The sequence below is a fragment of the Misgurnus anguillicaudatus genome, chromosome 21 (genome assembly GCF_027580225.2).
Source record: "Misgurnus anguillicaudatus chromosome 21, ASM2758022v2, whole genome shotgun sequence".
Lineage (NCBI taxonomy): Eukaryota > Metazoa > Chordata > Actinopteri > Cypriniformes > Cobitidae > Misgurnus > Misgurnus anguillicaudatus.
The window spans coordinates 55,258,879-55,283,332 of record NC_073357.2 but is presented as its reverse complement, the minus strand read 5'-3'; the positions used below and the strand labels follow the sequence as shown (position 1 = coordinate 55,283,332).

General features: G+C 39.7%; 1 protein-coding gene and 2 non-coding genes across 3 annotated transcripts; all 3 read left to right on the top strand.

Moving 5' to 3' along the window:
* Positions 1-665: 665 nt before the first annotated feature.
* Positions 666-24,313, top strand: ipo7 (importin 7). Its single transcript, XM_073859416.1, has 25 exons — positions 666-884; positions 4,730-4,811; positions 7,920-8,076; positions 8,157-8,315; positions 10,506-10,662; positions 10,746-10,835; positions 11,320-11,414; positions 11,585-11,669; positions 11,760-11,894; positions 14,202-14,301; positions 14,396-14,472; positions 14,949-15,065; positions 15,246-15,335; positions 15,491-15,656; positions 18,003-18,163; positions 18,269-18,397; positions 20,790-20,856; positions 20,934-21,059; positions 21,165-21,262; positions 21,337-21,432; positions 21,513-21,733; positions 21,807-22,015; positions 22,098-22,304; positions 23,068-23,184; positions 23,266-24,313. The coding sequence occupies exons 1-25, from the start codon at positions 801-803 to the stop codon at positions 23,361-23,363; spliced, it is 3,123 nt and encodes a 1,040-aa protein (XP_073715517.1). The 5' UTR covers positions 666-800; the 3' UTR covers positions 23,364-24,313.
* On the top strand, positions 10,923-11,103 carry LOC129418180 (small nucleolar RNA SNORA23). Its single transcript, XR_008636018.2, has one exon. It is a non-coding gene; the product is annotated as a small nucleolar RNA SNORA23 (small nucleolar RNA).
* LOC129418173 (small nucleolar RNA SNORA23) lies at positions 14,695-14,875 on the top strand. The gene has a single exon (XR_008636016.2). It is a non-coding gene; the product is annotated as a small nucleolar RNA SNORA23 (small nucleolar RNA).
* Positions 24,314-24,454: the final 141 nt, after the last annotated feature.

Genomic DNA, 24,454 nt, shown 5'->3' with positions numbered 1-24,454 from the left:
TTTTGACATTTAAAATCCCAGCTAAGCCAGGAGGCCTTTAGTCCAAAGATATATGAGGAATATTTTATGGAGAAATCACTGATTTCACAGATGATTACTTAAGCAGGATTTATCAAGCAGGATTTATGTTTTTATTTGTTCTGTATAAAATAGTGGAAGTAATACTGTACTGAAGGAAACAATTCCTTTTGTCTGATATGTTTTAGTAACACCAAAATAATACTCTGTTATAATATTTATTTATCCAGTAATGTGTATATTGTGCATAATGTGTACTAAAATCTGTGAATGTTTATTGTATAGCCTACTTTTTGTGCAGTAGTAGAGTATAATTTTACTGTGAATAAATGTAAACATACTTTAGCAATATTCTAATATTATTCTGACAGTCATTTATTGAGAAATGTATTACAGTAATGAGAATATAACTTAATCATGAGAAACACAAATCACAAAAAATGAAAATGAAAATAACACCACAATTCGAAACTTTTAGTGGTATTATATTAACACTCTTACATGCAACCAAGTTATTGTTTTGGTGTATATTTGACTACAAAAATAAAGCAATCTTTCTCATCGACCGTATCTCGTCTCATACAACAAAAACTACAAGTCCCTACACGTCCCACAGCGGAACGGAAACTCGCTGTGGAGAAATTGGCGCTGATCTGTCCGGCCCATCGCGACTCCTCTTCCTTTCGCGCCGGTAGCCGAAGAATCGAGCGTCCATGTGCGCAGCGCCCGGGACTTCATAGACCGCTGAGCCCAACGAAACCGAGCCATACCGACACCCTGCCATGGATTTCAACACTTTGATCGAGGCCCTTCGGGGCACAATGGACGCAAATCTGCGTGAGGCCGCAGAGAGACAACTGAACGAGGTAAAGTGATCTTATGGTGATGATGATGATGATGGTGGCGCTTCGGGCCTCGCGAAACACGATGACAGGAATGCCGCGTCAACTTCATTCAATATAAAAACCGTCTTAAACCCATTTGACTTGCGTAGATCCCTTTGGTAACTTCATTATGTCCGTTGGTTAATGATTTACGCGTTATTATTGCTTTATGTAGTTTAGCGAGATGTCGCACGAGTTAGCAGCTCGTGCCCGTGTACTACGTCACCGAGATAAAGCTCGCACAAATGTGGCCGTGTCAAACAAGACGATACGGCGTCTAAATTCACAAACACTCTGATGAGTTTGATAAAAAAAGACATGTTTATAGTTATAATTATATTTGGAGCTATAATACCGTTTTGAGCGACCATATTTAAGTTTTTTTATATCGTGTGTGCTAGCGCCTGTGATGCTAGGCGCTAGGCTCTCACGTGTCAACGTGAGGCAGATGGGATGTTGTCATTTCACAGTTCGTGAACTTTGTCATACAGTAAAAACAATCGCACTTACACCACACACATCGACAGATGATGATTATTATTATTGTTAGTTTGTGACATTAAATATAAGACGAGCCTAGTCCTGCGCGTGCCCGTTATATTAGCAAGTTGCGTCAGTGTTTCCCGCTAACATTAACGTAGGGTCGTGGTACCATGGTATACCAAACGTACCATGGTACAGAATGATTGCTATGTTAATTAGGCTTCCCATTGTGGTCTCATACCATGGTACATGTCCTAGTTTATTTTTAGTAGGTAGTGTTTGAATGTTTCAGAGGTCCTGTCTTGAGGTATTTTTAGTTGCTCTGTGTCAATGTAATGCTGTCACACCAAGTAGAGAAAAGGGCAAAAGTTTGTTTATTTGATGAAGAAAACATTTGTTTTGTCAGTACTGACAATTGATGACTAAGTATTTTTGACCCAATGTGTAACTTAGTTGTGTTAGGAAATGGCATTGTGTATTTTGTCTGACTGATGTTTGTAATATTAGAGCCGGTGCTTTTGTTTTCGGGTGGGTGTGTTCAAGTTATGTGGCACTGTATTGTTGGACATTGGTTTCAATCTCAGGCCTCACAAACTGATCAATCGTATGCATTAAATGCACTGTAGATCACTTTGGATAGAAGTGTTTGCTAAATGCATACATGGGATTCAAAATTTACATGGTCTTACATTTATGCATTTGGCAAATGCTTTTATCCAAAGCCACTTGCAGTGCATTGCAAGGAATACATTTTATATCAGATTCAGCATGCGTCCCTTGGATCGAACCTATAAAGTTTTTAGCAATGCTCTACCACTGAGCTATTACAGTAGTATGTGTTGGTCTTAAGTATATAGCTAAAAGCTCACAGTACTACTTATTTAGTATAATATATAGAATCATAAACATGTTCTTAATGTTTTTGTTTATAAATTATAATAAATTCTAAATGATTTTTCTGCTTCAAATGTCATTCAGTAGTAGCTGGTTGTCCAATTGTTGGAAAGCTGTGCAGTTTCCATGTGTTTGTTGAGTTTATTTGATAGCATATAGAGTTAACAGTAGTTGTGTTACTTCAGCAATGTAAGACAATACCTGAGAAACCGGTCTGTGAGGCCTGCCTGACGGCTAATTGGTCTTCGTTGCTCAGTTTCCAAACACTCCGGTGAAATGTTAGTCTTGAACATCGTTAAACTCTGTTATTACTAATGCTTAATGTCTTCAGAGGAAATGTTTGTCAAATGAATGGGCTAAAAAGAGCTGGACCGATGCCGGCTATGGTTTCCAGTGACACAGTCACCAAGCTGGCAGGCCTCCAGGCCGCCCATGTGGACAGCAGGCTTAGATTCCAATGTGCTCAAACGTCAGGGGTCGAGATACTGGAAGAGCACTGCCATGTGTTTCCAAGTATTTTATTCAAAGCTGGAATTGCAATGTGTAGGGAAATTCTGTATTTGAAAGGACGTAATCATAGAAGGGTAAACACTGGCTCTCATTCACTGTTAACTGCGTACGTTTTTCGTATTTATACGCACACTTGAACTTCCCAACAAGTGCGTACGTACAATACATGAGTTTGTTCTTATACTTGCTCTTACGTTAGTTAATTTGAAGTGTTCTACATGAGCGGCCGCGTACATGAGGTTGGTAATTTGCATAAAACGTGGCCCAAACCAGCTCCATATAAGGGCTTTCCACAGCGCTGGTCCACAGTCAATTTTAGAGCAGTCTTTCAACGAAGTATAAAAGATCTCAAAGAAATCTATGATCATATTTATCTTCGGTAAAGTTCCGTTTTGCTTTGCATTTTTATTTGGGAGGTTTAGCTGTCGCTGGAGAAAGCCAGTGCTGTCCACTGACCGGAGTATCATTAAATAAGTATTGGATGCGTTAACAATGAAATATGACATGTAATTATTATGACAGAGATGCGCATCTGTATATCTAAAATAAAACAGACAGGAGATCAAGTGATTGACGTTTGGACTTCTCATTACATTTACATGATGTTTACATTAGGCATTAAGCAAAGTGAGGAAGGAAAGCGTGACGATTTGTCAGTAGGTGCATCATCTTTATATGTGTAGAAAAATGTATAATAGCTATAATAATGTATAATATATTGTGTATATAATGATATATATTAGGGATGCACCGATAGGATTTTTTTGGGCCGATATCGATTTAAACAGACAACTTCCGGCCGATACCGATATCAAACACTTGTATACAATACTATACAGTTGGTCTATTAGCTAGTTTATTTCTGCCTCAAATTATTTTTACTGAACATGGATTGGATCTAATTAACATTCAACTGACCAACATAATAAGAGAGGCACAAATTAAGCTAAAACAAATATAATAAGACAGCATGACACCCTTCAAAGGTGGTTTTTGCTATTCAGCATTTGTTTTATTAACAACATTAACTCATTTTTTTTACATATAATGGATATCTTTATGCAGTTAATCAATAAACATTCGGTATCGGCCTTTCTCGTGCTATTGCCGATATGCCGATGGTTTCAAATTTATAAAAAATCGGTCGATACCGATTCATCAAATATCGAATTCATCAAATATCGGTGGCCGATACATCGGTGCATCACTAATATATATATAATACAGGAAATATTATTATATAATCATGTAAATTTGATATATTTAACGCGCATACACTGTTTTCATTACCCTTTAAATTGCGCAAGTTTAAATTGCTTATTAAAAGTATTTATAAGAAGTAAATTTCACAAAAGTGGCCATACTGCACAAAGTTTTTGTAATCGCATGAGTTGGTTTTTCAACCAATTTGAAAAAACAAATACGGTCGCAATGAAAACGATTTGTCGCATTAGCGTAAAAGTCATGATCTTTCTTTTAACAGTAATATAACCTCTAAGAAACACCTCATATGTGATCGCCCAAAAGTATAATGGACTAATCTTGCTATTAATTCTTGGATAGCACGTCTGCGTCTCCTTCAATTTAGAAAAATTATTGGCGTATTGGCTGCGATAAACGTAAACCTACCAACATCTGTCGCCTTTTTTCTAATGTCTTGTCATTCGAAAAATAATTACGCTTTATGTGCGTACCTTTGTTTAATGGAAATTGCAATTATTAGATTAAAAGGTTTTTTTTTAAAAAGTTTTGCGCAAATCTGTAATAGAAACCAGGCTATTGTTGAGTTGCCTCAGTTGCGCTCACATCAGGGGATTCCTTATCAGAAAGCTAAGCTGACTTGTGTGTTTTGTATGTTTATTGTGTTAAATGTCATGAGCCACAAATAGATGTTTATTTGGAAGAGATGGGGAGTTGAATCTTCTTTTTTCTTTTCACAGGGCCACCCCCAGGTGAACTTTGCGTCTACGCTACTGCAAATAACCATGTCCGATCAGCTGGATATGAACGTACGACAGGCAGGTGTGTTGACATTGGAATCAGGTTTAATTTCCCTCCCTAGCAGAATCCAGTGTTACTCAGAATACTTCTGTCATATTTATGAACTCAGCCTTTCTCCTAACCATGACTGTCCCTGTCCTAGTTTAAGTTTCACATGTCATGTGTTGACACAGCACAGAGATTTGTTTTTGCATACAGCTATACTTTAGGGATGCACTGAAGACTTGGCAGCCGAAACTATTCTGCCAAAAATAGTATTTTCAGTGTTTGTTCGAATAAGTGTAATACTGAATACATTTGACCAAAAAATAACGTTTTGATGATGCAATTAAATACCAACCAGCATAGAGTGAGTGCGGGACACACTACTTTAGTAAATGCAGCAAACATGTCAGCAATCTGGAAGTATTTTTAAGTTTCCGAGAAAGATGCTTTCGTTCTCTGTTTTCGGCCACATTGTATCGTTTGCCGAACATTCTGTGCATCTCTAGTTTGCGTACCAAAAATTGATTACATTTATTTAGTTTAGTTTTCTAATTTGCTAGGTGCGAAACTCAAATATCGTTTTAGGAGTAAAGACCTATTTTTTTTACTCTATATTTAAGCAGTTTGAAAAGTGTTTCTTATTAAACTAGTGGACTTTAACAACTTCGTATCTATAGCATTTAAAGGGAGCCACACTTCTCCATTTTTATACTTAAAACTGATGCTTCCTGTTTCTGTGGCGTTGCAAGATGCTTTCTGGTTGCTTTCTTCATAGTCTCAACAAATCCATTATGTTCTCCAGGCTATTGTTGAATTATTGTGGCACATTCTGACATTTTACTTATTTATAATACTGCTTTTTGTATATGAGCAGCTCCCGTGTTATGGATGTGACATTTGCAGTCAAAACTTGAAATATAAATTCTCAGAGAATGCATTTATTACCGATATATTAAACTGTCTGTTTATATTTTCCTAAGCCCCTGATGATAGAGTCCAGACATCAGAAATATATCAGCCTATTTACGTATTTTCAATTTTACATGCAGGCATCATTGATGTGACAAAAAAAGTAAAAATTAAAATGCACAAACTAGAAGCAATAATAGCCAACAAATGGTTTGAGATAATAATAATAATAATAATAATAATAATTTTTATTTAATTTTTTGTATATTTTATAATTTTATTAACATTTATGAGACCGAAATAATGTTATGTATGTGACATTTCTCCATTATGCACGTGAGTCGTGACAATTCCGAACTTTGCACTTACTTGACTATGGAAAATAATTAAAAAATAAACTTTACCGTAGACTTCGGTATGGGTAAAAACTTTTCATAATAAGGTTGACATTTGCATGGAATTGCCCATGTGATGATGTATGGATGTGACATTTCTCCGTTATGCACATGACTTCAAACTTTGCACTTACTTGACTATGGAATATAAATAATAAAAAAAAACTTTACCGGACTTTGCATGGTTATTTAAACCACCAAATATTGACATCAAAGATATCAGTATAAATAAAAACTAACTTTTCATAATAAGATTGACTTGTAGGGTGATGATGTAGGGAACTTTTTTTTTTTTGGACATTGGGAGCTCACACCAATGCATTGTGGCTATATGTAATACGTCACCACTTAAACTACTTCATGACCCTGATGTCTGACATCAGATTGTTCGGATGCATGATAAGAGCTGCTGATTCAGCAGCAGGCAGGATTACTCTCATCCGGATACATGAGCCATTCTGTCAGCAGTCTAATGTCTGACTGTCTCTGATCGAATCTTTCTTTGCTAACACATTCAGTGCACACAAACTTTCCACATACGTGGAAAAGTGTTAGGACCGACTACCATGACAGGAAGTGATGAAGGCTTCAGATGCTGAGTGTGCAACAGTTGGGCTTTTAATAATAATACATGAGGGTTTGTACTGAAGCTGTATGAATGGATTTGAGAGTGAGAGAAAGAGAATGAATATGCTCTTACACCTGCTTGGCATTTCAACAAATGCACAGCTGCAGCATAGCTTTGACTTTGGTGATGTCACATGGGCATTCAAGCATATCTTGTTATCATCAACCTTTCTTTGTACTAACAGATCTAAAATTACAAATGATTTCAGTACTGAAATATTTTGGGTTGGGTGCAAATGTATCGGCCATAAATATTTTTTTACTGACCTTGAAGCTGTTTTGTCACTACATCTGCACTAACATAACATATTTCAGTAACACTATGTAATAAGGTACTATGTACATTAGTTGGCTACATTAGTAAGCCTGAACTGAAAATAAATAATACTTCTGCAGTATTTATTAATTTTATAAATGCCAGTTAACCTAAACATTTTTGATTTTAAACATTAGTTGATGCCCATTAAACTGAATGTATTAAAATTTATTCAAGTTTAATATTCAGATTGGTCCCATCATTCCAATACCAGTCCTGAAAAAGGTCTCTTAAAAGTGCTTGAATCTATTTTATGCAGGAAGTTTTCTGTAAAAAAATCCATATTATTCCCTGTGTAGTGTAGGATAATATAAAATTTCTAGCCTTTTAGGCACACGTGCAAAACCGTTCGCTTTAAATGCTTATATCTTCTGTATGTGAATGTTGAGTCATACCAAAATGCTTTTTTGCATAGTTTTGTTTGACAAATGAAAACGTGTCTGGTTACGTATGTAACTGTTGTTCCCTGAGAAGGGAATGGGATGCTGCGTCTTCCTTGCCATACTTCCTGCGTCCCTGTTACGCCGCCTATGGCAATATTTCAGATAGCGGTATACTTCCTGGCTCCCGCGTTACCCTGTTTTTGTCGTTAACTCTCACCATTGGTTGAATTTGATATACACATTCAGACGCACTTACCCCTGGAGGCGTCCCCAAAGTGTCACCGCAGTGACGTAGCCCGAGTTCCCTCGAAAGGGAACCGTAACAATGTATCTTTAAAGGTAACACAATGTAACCTTGCTCTCACTTGATATGTGTCCCCACATTCAGTTCATAAGGACCTGGAAAAGCCTTGAAAGGTCCTTGAATTTGAGATTAACTAAGGTGTGGGAACCCTGTGTCCTTCCCTAGTCTGCAATGAAAGAGTAACCCATGTTCTCCATTACTCTTGTTTAGGTGTGATCTACCTGAAGAACATGGTGACACAGCACTGGAATGAGGGGGATAATGCAACCACCGAAGTACCTACCAGTAACATCCCAGAACAGGACAGGCAGTTCATTCGAGACCACATAGTGGAGGCCATCATCCAGTCCCCAGCCGAGCGCATCAGGTAACAAACATACAAAGGAGGGAGGGAGGTTGTTTTGGGTGACATATCCATTTCTAACTTTTTTTACTTTCAACCGGTAGAGTGCAACTCACAACCTGCATTCATCACATGATCAAGCACGACTACCCTAATAGATGGACGGCTATCGTGGACAAGATTGGCTTTTACCTGCAGTCTAACAATAGCGGTTGCTGGCTGGGCATTCTGCTGTGTCTCTACCAGCTGGTGAAGAATTATGAGTATAAGAAAAACATCAAACGCTTGTTTGTTTGCACACAATTTAAGTTTGTTTACAAATCCCGGCTGGTTTTAAGGGTCAGATTTGTTGTCTTTTTAAACTATGTAGTCCATACCTGTGTCTACATTTGTGATTAAAGATTCATACAAATTTTGACAGGGTTCCCATGGGTCTTTGAAAGTTTGTGAATCTGGGGGGGAAAATTCAAGACCCTGGAAAATTTTTGAAAATATACATACATAGATACAGGTCATTGAAAGTGCTTGAATCTATTTTATTCAAGAAGTTTTCGGGAAAAAATCCATATTATTGTAATGGAGGATATCATTAAAATTCTAGACTGTATAAGCGCACGTGCTAAACTATTCCCTTTAAATGTTTATATCTTCTGTATGCGAATGTTGATTCATACCAAAAGGCTTTTTTGCATAGTTTGACAAATAAAAACGTCTCTGGTTACATATGTAACTTTTGTTCCCTGAGAAGGGAACGAGGTGCTGCGTCTCCCTTGCCATACTTCCTGCGTCCCTGTAACGCGTCTTTGGTAATATTTCAGATAGCGATATACTTCAGCGTGCGTTTCCGCGAAAGGGAACTTTAACAATGTATCTTTTAAAGGTAACACAATGTAACCTTGCTCGTACTTGAAATGTGTCCCCACATTTAGTCCTTGAATTTGGGGGTACAGGACCTGGGAAGTCCTTGAAAGGTCCTTGAATTTGAAGTTAACTAAGGTGTGAGAACCATGTTACAACTACAATTGTACTTTCCTGTCCTCTAATTACATAATGTTTATCAAATAAAGGCAAATATGGCTAAAAAAATTATATTTAAACAATGAGACAAGTTTTCCTGTAGCTCAGTTAGGGTCATGGGTTCGATCCCAGGGTCACACTGATAACATGTATAGATTGAATGCACTGTTGCTTTTGGGTAAAAGCATTTGCCCAATGCAGAAATGTAAATGTCTGCATGCAAAGCAGAGTTTGGGGAAATCTAGGTGTGTCTACCAGGTTTTTCTGTGTCAACCATTTATGACCTTTCCCCTTTTAAAACAACATGGATCATTCAAACACTTAAAACATGCACCATATTGCTTATGGTATTTTACTGTTACCTATGATAAACTTACCAACATCAATCAACGTGATGTTTGGAATTACTTATAGCAAAAACTAAGTTTCAGTCGCATAACATCGGTTAATGGAAAGCCGCCATTTCGCGATAGTTTTTTGTCGAAATTAACACTGAAGTTTTGCGCAAATCTGTAATGAAAACACAGCTTGTGTCTGTAATATGTCCCAAATTATGGAAAAAGAAACTACTAGATGTAATTTTCGTTTTATATGGTTTTGTAAACAATGCATTTTATCCATTGCTGTTAAGAGAAACTAAACTAATTTCAATGTTCTTAATCAGATTCGACTCGTGAATTAAACTGTATTGGACTAATATTTAGCAGTGTTGTTTTTGGCAGCCCTTTTAGTTTTAGTCTTAGTCTTTTGGACGAAAATGCTTTTACGTTTGTCACATTTTAGTCACTTATAAACTTGATAGTTTTAGTCAAGTTTTAGTCGACTAAAACGCAAAAAGGTTTTAGTATGTCCATAAATCATCTCGTCATTTCCGTTTATTAGCGTCCCTGCCACGGTCCTTCGAACTCACCACAGCCGGAGGTGTGTTGTTGTTTGAAATCTGGTGCGCGGCATGGCGGTAGCCGGGTTGTGCGCGTGAGTGAGACTGTCGCTGCGTCCCAAACTGCATACTTCCATACTATATAGTAGGCAAAAAGCACTACTTCTCGTACTCTTTGCCTGCTATATAGTATGGAAGTAGGCGGTTTGGGACACAGCGAGAGTTGACCCAAAACAAGGATAGGAAGCAGCAGCATTGCTGATTCTTTTTAGCTAAAAACAGACAGATTTCACGCAAAATAGGCAGAAATGACATGCATTGCGAACGTCAGACTTATAATCATTTTCATTCCGTCTCGTCCCGTCAACGAAAACTCTAAAGCGTCTTGTCATGTTTTCGTCACCTTCGAGATATTTTTAGCTAGTCATCGTCGCGTTAGCGTCATAAAAAATAGCTGCGTCAACGAAATCATTTCGTTGTCGTCATCGTTGGCGAAAACAACACTGCTATTTAGCCTTTTTTTGTCCTAATGTAAGTCTGTATATATTTTTTTAAGGTATAAGAAGCCAGAGGAACGTCAGCCGCTGGTTGCTGCCATGCAGATCTTCATGCCCATGTTGAAGGACCGTTTCATTCAACTACTTCCAGACCCCTCCAGCGATTCGGTCCTGGTGCAAAAACAGATCTTTAAGATCCTCTATGCTCTCTTCCAGGTATCATTCACTCTTTCATTAATAAAACATATCAGAGTAATGGCGTTCGGGTCTGGTGTTCATCATTAGCTTTGTTTCTACAGTACAACCTCCCGCTTGAGCTGATCAATCGCCAGAATCTGACCGAGTGGATGGAGATCCTCAAGACTGTTGTGGACAGAGATGTACCTCCAGTAAGGATGTTTGTTTGTCTTGTTTTTTATTTTAGCTAGTTGTTTATCTATCAGACTGGTATGGAAGTATTTATTTTAATGGCTGTGGGTGGACGGTGTGCGTAGTGTCAGTCTGCGTTTAGTGCCGTCTGCAGTCTGTGTCTTACAGATTGTTTGACTGTTCTCACACCACACGCATAGCCACAGAGTCACTGGAGATCATAGTACTGGCCCTGTGACGTCTTCATGACCCCTTACCACTGGCCAGCCTCCATAGTCTCCTACAAAACCTGAAATTGATAGCTGTGTTTATAATATTAAATACTATGTTTGGCGTATACATAATCCACATTTGAATGTGCATATACAATGTTTCATAGCCATTATATTGAAATGAATTTATTAGATTAATTTTTAAAAAAGATTCAGCAAACAATCGGTTTAGTTGCTCTTATAGGCATTCAGTTGTACCCACTTCTAAAGTGCTTATGGGTAATGTTTACAGGAGACCCTGCAGGTGGATGAAGATGAGAGACCCGAGCTGCCCTGGTGGAAATGTAAGAAGTGGGCACTCCACATCCTCGCCCGGCTCTTCGAGAGGTACGGTGCTACCAGAGGTTTTACATCACTTCCTTCATAGATCACTATAGATAGACTCACCACACATTGAACCTCAGCCCACACACAGTAGTTATTTTAAGTGGAAGGATTGAGAGTTACTGTTTTGTGAACGTTACTGCATTTTCACCCACATTTGTTGATGCCCGCAGGTACGGCAGCCCTGGCAACACAACCAAAGAGTACACGGAGTTTGCCGAGCTTTTCCTCAAGGGTTACGCCGTGGCTGCACAGCAGGTACGGCAGAGATGTCAACGGGTTATTTTAGGGTTCGCCGACACGCCCAAGCAAAGGCAACTCATGACTTTTGGCTTTGTGTTCCTATAGGTGCTGTTGAAGGTCTTGTATCAGTATAAGGAAAAGCAATATGTGGCTCCCAGAGTTTTACAGCAGACGCTGAATTATATCAACCAGGGAATCGCACACGCCGTTACTTGGAAAAACCTAAAGCCACACATCCAGGTATGTTGATTCTGTTTGTTATACTCCGTGCTAAAACAATTGTCTGCTCTTGTACATTTAGCATAGGGATGTGCATTTATGTCATTTTTTTCATTTCGATTAATCTATAGGGCTGAAGAACGAGTAATCGATTAAATGGGGGCGGGGCAATCAAAGGGGCGGGGTGTATACGTCATGGTGAAAATGAAAATATTTTTATTAAAAACACTCAAATAAAACTTAATTTTGAAGAAACTATGACAGAACAAAGAACACATACTACACAATTAATTAAATGTTTTTAACAGAAACCTCGTAACAGGAAAAGCTGCATGATGAAGTGAAACTGAAGGGTTAATAAACACAAACTAATGCGCTTTCTATATGTCGCACTCTACATAATATTAACTCTTTCCCCGCCATTGACGAGTTATCTCGTCAATCTGCAATACCGCTATTATCCACCAGGTGGCGCTATTCCGCAATTTATAAAAACCGGAAGTATTGCCCTAGGGCAGTGCTTCTCAATTATTGTCTGTCACGCCCCCCCTAGGAAGAAGTAAACATTTCACGCCCCCCCAACTCTCCGCCGCGACTGTAAATAGTATAATTTGTCTATAAAATTACACATCTGCAAAACATTGTATCCTTATTAACATTAAAGAAAACACAAAAAAGAAATATCAATCAACTTACAACAAAGAATAACTTTATTAACATTGTTTGTTAGTCTGTAACAGAAAAGACTTAAAAATGCATCAATTTGCCTGAAATAAAAAAAATCTATTCTTATTTAAAGTATAATATTTTTTGACCATTTGATACTGAAAAATTAAATTTAAATATAATCAATAAATAATAATAAAAAACTCAAGCGGCTTATCAGCATGATTGGGGTGTAATGTCTTTAAGTGACGGTGCAAAAAAATCACTTCCCGAAAAAGTATTTTCCCCAGGGTCCCGCGCGCCCCCCCTGGTATCGCTTCAAGCCCCCCCTGGGGGTCCCGCCCCACTATTTGAGAAGCACTGCCCTAGGGCAAACAGCTGTATGTCCGTGTATGTTTTAAAGATAGCTCTGCATCTGATCTCTATCAAAAGTCCTTCACAAAAATGGAATTATCTCAGCTTTTTGCTCAAAATTTTGTGTTTTGATGAAACTTACACATATTTGAGAGGTGATAATAACAGAACACATGAAGGTAGGATTTTTTTGTTTGAAAGCAGAGGGTCTGTTCTTTTATTTCATATATTGTATGTTTATATATTTAAAAAGAAGCATTTTCTGGAAAGCATTAAACTTTTGTGAAAATCATGAGAAATGCTGGCGGTGAAAGAGTTAAGGCTTATATACAACATAAATGTATTATACAATGTGCACATATCTGCACAAAATGCAAGACTTTAAGTTATGTACTGGACAGAAAGTTTAACTCCCATTGTGGATGTGCACCATAACAGCGCACTTAAAACACGTCCAGTCAAAGCACAAGCTTGATAACATTAAGCAGCTTTTGCTAGCATTTTAGCGATTAGCGTCGTGCCGTCCTCTCACCTGTTTTCAGTCAGGATGTATGCTCGTATGGCTCTCTGGTATCTCTTGACATTTGATGAGATGAGGAAACTTGTGATGGCGCTGAAACAAGTTACATTTTGCATTTGACTGACTGTGTTTTCGTCTTACCGAAGTGAATCCCAAAATCATGGCATCCTTTTAAACCATAGTGCCTTGCCTCGTGATGTGAGGTGTGTTCAGATTCACAGCATTGCGCGGTTGCTGCGGCGTGGGTGCACGGACTTAATCTGTTTGTTTTTGCATGTTAAAGACACACTATGCAGTTATTTTACCTTAATATAACAGCTTCAAAGTTATTTCGGTGGTAAACAAAGTCATAGTAGGGCGAATCATCGTCCTGTTAAAGCTCGGGGAGGACGCCGCTAGCAAAACCAGCAATGCAAGCTTGAGAGAACCGCCCCTGACAAATCTCGCGAGGAAACACGATTTGCTTTACGGCAACGACGTCACACACGTTAGGCTTGTTCGACTTCGTGCGGCGCTTGTTTGTAGCAAAGCATATTTAAAATGTTGGAAGCAATCCGGTTAAGTGTTTTTGGAGAACATTTTTGTTGCCTAAATTACTACATTCTTGCATTTAGCAGAGGCATTTACCAACATACACCGACTTAGAAAATTCTGGGAAAACAATAGTGAACTTTTAAAATCTCTAATGTACCACCTACATATAGCACATTTGTGTGCATATATTGGTTAATTTTGGCCATTTAACAGAATGTCATATGATTAATGATATATCTTGTGTTTGTTTACAGGGAATCATTCAGGATGTGGTGTTCCCCCTCATGTGCTACACAGACAGTGATGAAGAGCTCTGGCAGGAAGACCCATACGAGTACATCCGCATGAAATTCGGTAAGAGCGCCAACATCTTCATCTCGATCTGCCATCGTTTCCTGCCGATAAGTGGAATCTTAATCTCACGGTTTTAATTTCTACCTCTCCCTAGATGTGTTTGAAGACTTCATCTCCCCAACCACTGCGGCTCAGACGCTGCTCTTCACCTCATGCAGCAAAAGGAAGGAGGTGGGTGCCATCTGGCATGATGAAGCCTGTGATGTAATCGTGTTTGGTTGAGTCTTGCCGCCAACCTTCATGTATCCATCAACAGCTCCTACAAAAGAACTGTTGGATGATTGTGGGAAGAGTTGTTTATTATGCATTGTTTCATATGTTTTGTGTGTGAACTGTTTTTGAGATAAACCACAAGGATGTAGATGAATCTCAAGCTTGAGTTGTGTGGCTGTGGGTGGACGGTGTGCGTAGTGTCAGTCTGCGTTTAGTGCCGTCTGCAGTCTGTGTCTTACAGATTGTGTGACTGTTCTCACACCACACTCGTAGCCACAGAGTCACTGGAGATCATAGTACTGGCCCAGTGACGTCTTCATGACCCTATACCACTGGCCAGCCTCCATAGTCTCCTACAAAACCACCATGATCATGAGAAATTAGATGTTCTGCCTTTTTTATGTCTTCTGAACATTCACGTTGTTTTATAACAGGTGCTGCAGAAGACCATGGGTTTCTGTTATCAGATCCTCACAGAACCTGCTTCAGACCCACGGAAAAAAGACGGCGCTCTTCATATGATCGGCTCGCTCGCTGAAATTCTTCTCAAGGTGAATAGATTCGACACTAGTTTGGGTCGAACCCAGCGATAACCACGTGACTTTGATCCTCATTTGCATATTAAGATGAGAAGTAAAATTCTATTAGCCTTGAAGCAATGTATGCATATGAAATGTAGCTTTTATGTGAATTTGCATATTAAAGTCATTTGAATTTTTCTTTCCAAACAGAGAAAGATCTACAAAGACCAGATGGAGTACATGTTGCAGAATCATGTCTTCCCTTTGTTTCGCAATGAGCTGGGTTACATGAGAGCCAGGGTGAGAGAGTTATAAAGGTTTAGTCATGATTAGGGCTGTTGATTGTAATGGTTTTTATGATGCATTGTGCATAAAACAAACAATTGATGGTCTCTTTGTTCCCAGTTAGCACCTGATTTAAAATGATTTCTTATCTGATTTTCTTGTTCCTCTAGGCCTGCTGGGTGTTACATTACTTCTGTGAGGTGAAGTTTAAGAACGACCAGAACCTGCAGACGGCCCTGGAGCTCACGCGCAACTGTCTGATAAATGACAATGAGATGCCGGTTAAAGTGGAGGCGGCCATCGCCCTGCAGGTGCTCATCAGTAATCAGGAGAAAGGTAGAGTTCCATCATCAGCTCATTTTATTAAAGATGGATTTAAAGGGCACCAATCATGCAAAATCCACTTTTACAAGGTGTTTGGACATAAATGTGTTTTGGAAGTTTGTGGCACAACCACCCAAAAATGTAAAAAATCCACCCACTCCTTTTTGTTAAAACCCCCATTAAACCAAAGCTGTCTCATTAGACATGCCGTTTTGATTCTATTGTTAAAGGGACACTTAGCTTTTTTTTAAATATCGTCGCTCCCCGATGAAACTCACGTATTTCCAAAACTTTTATTTTTCAGGAAGTGAAAAAAACATTGTATTTCAAAAGCAGTTGAATGTAGCGTTGTCATACTTGGTACGGCATCTTTACATGTAACCATATTCTTGCCAGTGTAATGATATAATCCACATTTGACCAAAATTGAGTTTAAATGGACATGGACATACGTGCATATTTTACAGTAACGGTGGTCGATACGCGGTCTTCCGATCGTTAATTAGAATGGCCAAGTCGCGTTTTTGATATTGACAGATGAATACGCTCAGTTTATTAAATAGCCTACCTCTTGGTTTATTAAATACGCTTCGTTTATTTCATATTAATTATACATTTATTAACTGTCTCTTGCAAACTATGAAGGGACAATGAATCAATACACTGACATGGTAATGCTAGACAGATACTTTGTTTGCACAGTCCTACCGTAATGTTGTCACTCCTAGACGTACGTCTGGCGTCAGGGGGGAAACGTTTACCTCGATGAAGGAAAGTCAGTAAGTACGTTTACATGCAACCAAATAATCCATTTGTAATCATATTGATGGCTCGATTGTATTGAAAAGCCTTCATGTAAACACCTTAATCAATACGATTGAGGACGATCGGATGCAAATTTGGATCGTATTGAAGGGGGTGGTGTACTCCGATCTGCAGGGGAAAGTACGCATGTAAATGCGTGAATCGTCTCACCAGGCTGTGTTTATTCGGCTATCCAGTCCTGAGCTTCGATGAAACTTCATGAGACCGACGAAATGCTTCCACAGGGCGGGAGATACGCGGCGTGATTGACAGCTTTGACACCAAATGGATCTTGTCATGATTTCACAACTTTTCATTGGCCATTTAGATATGTGAAGCATACTGTATACGGAAATGAACCTGGACATTCAATCCGTTGAAAAATCTCAAAATCTGCAAAATGGACATACGTGGTTTTCATCGGACAGCGACGATATGCTCATTTTCCAGCTCCCCTAGAGATGAACATTTGATTTTTAAAATTTTTTTACCATTTCCGAATCCTTTCAGCCGATCTCCTGGTCTGGCGGTACCACTTATAGCATAGCTTAGCACAATCCATTGAATCTGATTAGACCATTTAGCATTGCGCTCCAAAAATAACCAAAGAGTTTCGATAGTTTTCTTATTTAAAACTTGACTCTTCTGTTACATCATGTACTAAGACCGACAGAAAACCAAAAGTTGTGATTTGGCTAGGAACTAGACTCTCATTCTGGCGTAATAATCAAGGACTTTGACGAGAAGTTGTGGTTTAAAAGTGCATATTTTTTATTTTTCTTGTCAAAAATGACAATCGTTTCGCTAGATAAGACCCTTATGCCTCGTTTCGGATCGTTTATAGTCCTTTGAAACTCCGTTGAAAAAAACTGTTACATGTTGAGTTAAGTATTGTGATCAATTCTTTAATTCTTTATATAATAAATAAATAAAGAATTTATATTTTTAAATAAATAAAGAAATTAAGTATTAAATGTTGGGCTCTATTAAAGTCCATTAAAATGAGAAAAATCCTGCAATGTTTTCCTCAAAAAACGTAATTTCTTCTCGACTCAACAAAGACAGACATCAACATTTTGAATGACATGGTGGTGAGTAAATTATCTGGATTTTTCTTTTAAGAAAATGGACGATTCCTTTAAGTTTTAGCGATTAGCTGTGTCGTGTCGTCCCCTTACCTGTTCTCAGTCAAGATGTAATGTTAATACTCGTATGGCTCTCTGGTAACCGGGTTGCTGCAGCGCGGGTGCGCGGAATTATCTGTTTGTTTTTAAATCATGCATGGTAATGTTGCTGATGTCATACACTCATCTGCGTAGCTGAAGACGACGTTAAAAACGCATCTCCAGACCCAGTCTTTACTACCACATGCGCTTGTAACGCTAACCCGCCATATCCACAATAAATAAATTAAAGCTACATGATCATCGTTTTCGATCATTGATGCCGCGTTAGAGTACTCGAGCCCATCCCTAATTTCAGGACACACCTAAGACTAATATTACATCTTGTATAAATAGGTCCCCTTTAACTTGAATTCTCTTTCTCCATAAGCCAAAGATCACATCACACCCCACATCCGGCCTGTAATGCAAGCCCTCCTCCAGATCGTGCGAGAGACAGAGAATGATGACCTCACCAACGTCATTCAGAAGATGATTTGCGAGTACAGCGAGGAAGTCACCCCCATCGCAGTGGAGATGACCCAGCATTTGGTAAAGCTACTCGATATGCGTCTGTCTCTTTGTGATGGATCTGAAATCATTTGTACCGAGAGCTGTGCTTGCATTCATGCTAAACTCTTTCTCTTTCTTTCTCAGGCCATGACCTTCAACCAGGTGATCCAGACGGGTCCTGATGAGGAAGGCGGTGATGATAAAGCGGTGACCGCCATGGGCATCCTCAACACCATCGACACGCTGTTGAGTGTAGTGGAGGACCATAAAGAAGTAAGAGATGAGATACGTGGGCTGTGGTATCATCTGTTGTTCTCTCTGGCCTGTAGCATGATGACTTCATTCGAGCCACCCACAAACTCAATAAATCATGAAGCGTTTAACAAAATGCCTCCCAGGCTGGAGCTGACGTCTTTAAATAACCCTGTGAAAATTCATTTATATTAATGCAGTAAATGCTTATGCTTACAGTGGCTCCAGAATAGTGTTGTATGTATATGTGAGCGTATTAGATCAGCGGTTAAGTGTTTCCCACAGGATTTTGAGAGACTGTGGCGGTAATGACGTCACACGCCAATTAGCATATATGTGCCATCATTGCATCTTTGATCTGTCACATTGTATTGCATTTAACACAACTGGATGCTACTTTTACATATCTGTTGGGTGGTCAATAAAATAGTGACTAAACAGGACCCAGTAATGATGACCCACGACCCAGTAACTCCTTGTTTAATCCAATCCGCTCTCTTAAACTGCTGCTAAAACACGCCCTCATCTGACAAAATCATCATACATTTACATTGAGGTCGTACTGATGTTGCTCTTCTCATCAGTGTTGTTGCGTTATGAGCGCATTTTATTTTCAATACGAGTTTGTTGGTTGTTTTATTGTATATCGCGTATAGTGCAGACAATTTGTTGCAAATTCAGAAATGTGCTGTTACCACAGAACACTAAATCGGACCGCCGATCTTATTTACAGCTATTTCATGTACTACGGCTTTTGATCAGTAAATCCTTATCGATCTAAAATCACTGTTAGTTTGAGTCGTTTATAACATGCATTTGAAAAAGCAACACTCGTCAAACATAATTATTAAACATATTCTTTATTATCATGAAAATACCTGAAAAGGTTAGAAGAACAGGAATATAAATATATCCTTAAGACATTTCCTGGAGCTGCGTGTCATCATAGTTGCGTGTGCATTGTTCTTCGTCTACACCGCATTTTGAGTTTCTGCACGAGAACGCCCCCTGGCTTTTGGATGTAGCAGCATTTCGCGTAATTCATTGAGAAGCATAGCAAGCATTATCGGCCGATCGATCGGAGCATCCATAGTCTGTATGTTGGAAACTACATCAGCAGGTGCCATAGACCGCTCATGAACATGCACTGAAGGACCAAGAAGGAGAAGAAATTGTTGAATAAAATTGTTTGTTTGGTTTACTTTGCGCACAAAGGTTTTCTCGTCGCTTCATAATATTATTGTAGGCTTTATGCCCAGCTGCACTGCTTCCTGGACGCCAGCTCCTTGTTTCCTGTCTGCCATTATTGGACAAACTGATTAATCCAGGTGTGTCTGACCTCAGTAGTCACAACAACAATAATCAGACACACCTGGATTAATCAGGTTGTCCAATAATGGCAGACAGGAAACAAGGAGCTGGCTGAAGTTCAGGAGGTAGTGCAGCTGGGCAATAAAGCCTATTGAACGAATAATGGCACATGTATCTTTTTGGCAATGTCTTTCCAGGATTCCCACGGGTCCTTGAAAATTTGTGAATCTGGGGCTGGGAAGTTTTTGCTTGAATCTATTTTATGCAAGAATTTTTCTGGAAAAAAATCCATATTTCCTGTATAGTGTAGGATAATATCATAAAATTTCTAAACTGTTCGCTTTAAATGCTTATATCTTTATGTGAATGTTGATTCATACCAAAATGCTTTTTTGCATATTTGTGTTTGACACATGAAAACGTCTCGGGTAACGTATGTAACTGTTGTTCCCTGAGAAGGGAATGAGAAGCTGCGTCTTTCTTGCCATACTTCCTGCGTCCCTGTTACGCTGTCTTTGGCAATATTTCAGATAGTGATATACTTCCTGGCTCCCGTGTGACCCTGTCTTTGTCGTTAAGCCTCACCATTGGTTGAATTTGATATACACATTCAGACACACTTACCTCTGGAGGGGTCCACAAAGTGTCACCGCAGTGATGCAGCGCAAGTTCCCTCGAAAGGAAACTGTAACAATGTATCTTTAAAGGTAACATGATGTAACCTTGCTCTCACTTGAAATGTGTCCTCGCATTTAGTCCTTGAATTTGAGGATATTGGACTTGGAAAGTCCTTGAATTTGAAGTTAACTAAGGTGTGGGAACCCTGTCTTTCCTTTTCTGGTAAACGAATTGCGAATTCAGTGGGACAGCCAAAAGCCTCCTGCGGTTTTTATCGAAAATATTTAATTTCGGAGCACTGGGGGGTTTAAAACGACACATGATGTGATTTATGATCAAATTATCATTTTGGGATGAACTATCCCTTTAAGCCTCGTACCATCCAAGCAAAATTCAGACACTGAATCAAAAGCAGACATTGTATATAAAATTATGTAGACAGATCTGCTTGCACCACCTAACGCTTCTGATTGGCTGATTTCAGATCACGCAGCAGTTAGAAGGGATCTGTCTGCAGGTCATCGGTACAGTCCTTCAGCAGCACGTCCTCGGTAAGTATCACGCCGCTCATCACATGATATATTTATTATGTACATGTATTTTATTATTTTTCTGTTAATGTTGTCAGAGTTCTACGAGGAGATCCTGTCTCTGGCCCACAGTCTGACGTCTCAGCAGGTGTCTCCACAAATGTGGCAACTTCTCCCTCTGGTCTACGAGGTCTTCCAACAAGATGGATTTGACTATTTCACAGGTTATGCATCGGATTGAACTTCCCTAAAGAAAAAATGGCACAGATATCCCTGGGTTGAAACGAGCATGACATGTTTTCTGATGATGTCACATGGTTTGATTTCAGATATGATGCCGCTGCTTCACAACTACATCACTGTTGACACAGACACACTGATGTCTGACACTAAATACCTTGAAATTATCTTCAACATGTGCAAAAAGGTACTGTGACCGACCTTACTTTAAACAAAAGTTGAGTATGAGTAGTGTGGTAACTGAAAATGTTTTCGCTTTAGATTTTGACAGGCGATCCAGGGGAGGACCCAGAATGCCACGCAGCCAAGTTGTTAGAGGTCATCATTCTGCAGTGCAAAGGTCGCGGTATCGACCAGGTTGGTTTATTGATCCTTATTACATTGATTATCATGTAATCTCTTTGCACACCTTATCAAAATTACATTTGTTCTCGCAGGTGGTGCCGTTGTTCGTAACGACCGCTCTGGAGCGTTTGACACGCGAAGTGAAGACCAGCGAGTTAAGGACCATGTGTCTGCAGGTGGCCATCGCCGGTCTCTATTATAGCCCCCCTCTCCTCCTCAACACACTGGAGAACCTGCGCTTCCCTAACAACACCGAACCCATCACCAACCATTTCATCTCGCAGTGGCTCAAAGACATCGACTGCTTCCTCGGGTACGGATGCCATTCCTCTACTGCATGCTCACAAATCTCATGATCTTATTATAACATGGTTTTGGTGTTGCAGGCTTCATGACCGCAAGATGTGCGTGTTGGGACTGTGCGCCCTCATGGACCTAGAGCAGCGTCCACAAGCTGTCAATCAAGTAGCGGGGCAGCTCGTCCCCGCGGCCATTCTTCTGTTTAACGGCCTGAAGAGAGCCTACGCCTGCAGGGCTGAGCATGAAAATGATGACGATGATGAAGATGGAGACGGAGAGGAGGAAGAAGAGAATGGTAAGCTTGGACTTGTGCGATAGTTTTGGGTTAAAGGAAATGTGAACGTGTATTCTGATATTGTGATTGTCAATCTGTGCAGCCGAGTTGGGTAGTGATGAGGATGATATCGATGAAGAAGGTCAGGAATATCTGGAAATGCTGGCTAAGCAAGCAGGAGAGGACGGTGACGATGAAGACTGGGAGGACGATGACGCGGAGGAGACGGCTCTCGAGGGCTACACGACTTTAGTAGATGATGAAGACAACGTCGTCGATGAATATCAGATCTTCAAAGCCATATTACAGAGTATGAGTTTACTTGCATAAAAGTCTTTGAAATCCTTGAAAGTTTGTAAATCTGGGGGAAAAATGCAAGGCCCTGGGAAGTTTTTGAAAATATACATGCATAGATACAGGTCATTGAAAGTGGTTGGAAACATTAAAAAATCCATATTATTCCCTGTGTATTGTAGGATAATATACAAATTCTAGACTTTTTCAGCACACGTGGTAAACTGTTCACTTTAAATGCTTTTATCTTCTGAATGCGAATGTTGATTCATATCAAAATGCTTTTTTGCATAGTTGTGTTTGACACACAAAAACGTCTCGGGTTACGTATTTAACTCTTGTTTCCTGAGAAGGGAACGAGACGCTGCGTCTCCCTTGCCATACTTCCTGCGTCCCTGTAACACCATCTTTGGCAATATTTCAGATAGCAATATACTCCCTGGCTCCCGCGTCACCCTGTCTTTGTCGTTAAGCCTCACCATTGGTTGAATTTGATATACACATTCAGACGCACTTACCCCTGGAGGCGTCCCCAAAGTGTCACCGCAGTGACGCAGCGCAAGTTCCCTCGAAAGGGAACTGTAACAATGTGTCTTTAAATGTAAGACGATGTAACCTTGCTCTCACTTGAAATGTGTCCCCACATTTAGTCCTTGAATTCGAGGGTATTGGACCCGAAAGGTCCTTGAATTTGAAATTACCTAATGTGTGGGAACCCTGTATGAGAAGCGATATAAATGTTTAGCTCAAACTCAGTTTGGGATTCCTCTCATCTCAGAATCTCCAGGTTCGTGACCCAGCGTGGTACCAGGTGCTCACACAGTGTCTCGATGAGGAACAAAGAAAACATCTTCAGGACATCGCCACACTTGCAGATCAACGACGAGCAGCACATGGTAAGGAATTATGCGGGGGGTGTGTGTGTTAGCAAACAGCCTCGAAAATAATTTTGATTTTTTTTTTCCGATTACTTGTAGAATCAAAGATGATCGAAAAACACGGAGGATACAAGTTCACAGCTCCAGTGGTGCCCAACAATTTCAACTTTGGCGGCAGCGCCCCAGGAATGAATTGAGTCCCTTCTTCCCTTTCCCTTTCTAACCGTGACTGACTGTAGTGAATGGAAACACGCGTGTTGCTCCCTGACGTAGCGGTTCCACATCTGGTTCTTCTTTCTCACTCTTCAATCCGACTATCAAATTGAACAGCACCAGAAGACGTGGGAAGGCAACCAAACGCAACCAATGCCTGGGATAACCAACCGAAAACTTGAACGCTAAGCAAGTGGGGGGAAACGCAGCTCTGAACTATGCCGTCTCACGGGATCCGGAATTAATAGGGAATCCGTAACGACGGATCCCACTCGCATACTACGGGGGCTAAGGAAATGAAATTGAGACGTGTCTTCAAATCATTGTCACTGTACGGGTCGAAGGGCCTTTTTTTCAAGATTATACCTCTGGCGGTAGTGTGTCAACGTTTTTCTTCATCGACGAAACGAAAATCTAATCTCATTGTACATACTAGGCCAGGCGTGTGATTTTTAAGTTGCCTGGTGACACACAACAAAAGAGGCATTTGTAAGGTGTATTCAAATGTAGCATATTGGATACTTGTCATAGCACTCTGTGATGCCTGATCTCTGTAAATTAACGACTAGCACTTTCATATTGTTCAGGTCTCTTAGCCTTCTGTATCAGACTGCAAATTTTTTTAACTCTGTTGAAAACTATTTAAAAAAAAAAATTGGAACCTTCGTTACCCGAGCGGTGACTCTTCTGTAAGGGTTGGTGTTAAGAGGGCTTCAGTTAATAGTTTGTGTGGCAATCGATTGCTGCTTGTAATGATTGTTTTAGGCTCCAACAGAAAATGCATTTGGTGTTCGATTTGGATAAAGACACTGTTACAAGCACCTGAAGTCGTTGGATTTATTCGTCGGAGCATGAATCGGAGACGTCTCGAGCATTTGGTTGATGTATGGATGAACTATCAATATACACAACATTAAAAAAGGCTTTAAATCTCTTTTTGTGACTCTATCAACTTGTCTAAATTGCGTAGGGGACCATACTTGCCACTTTTCCAGAACACGTCCCAGTCAGGATTACGGGTGCGTCTTCCGGAGGTCGTATTTGTCGACTGCATACGTCATAGAGGTTCTCACAT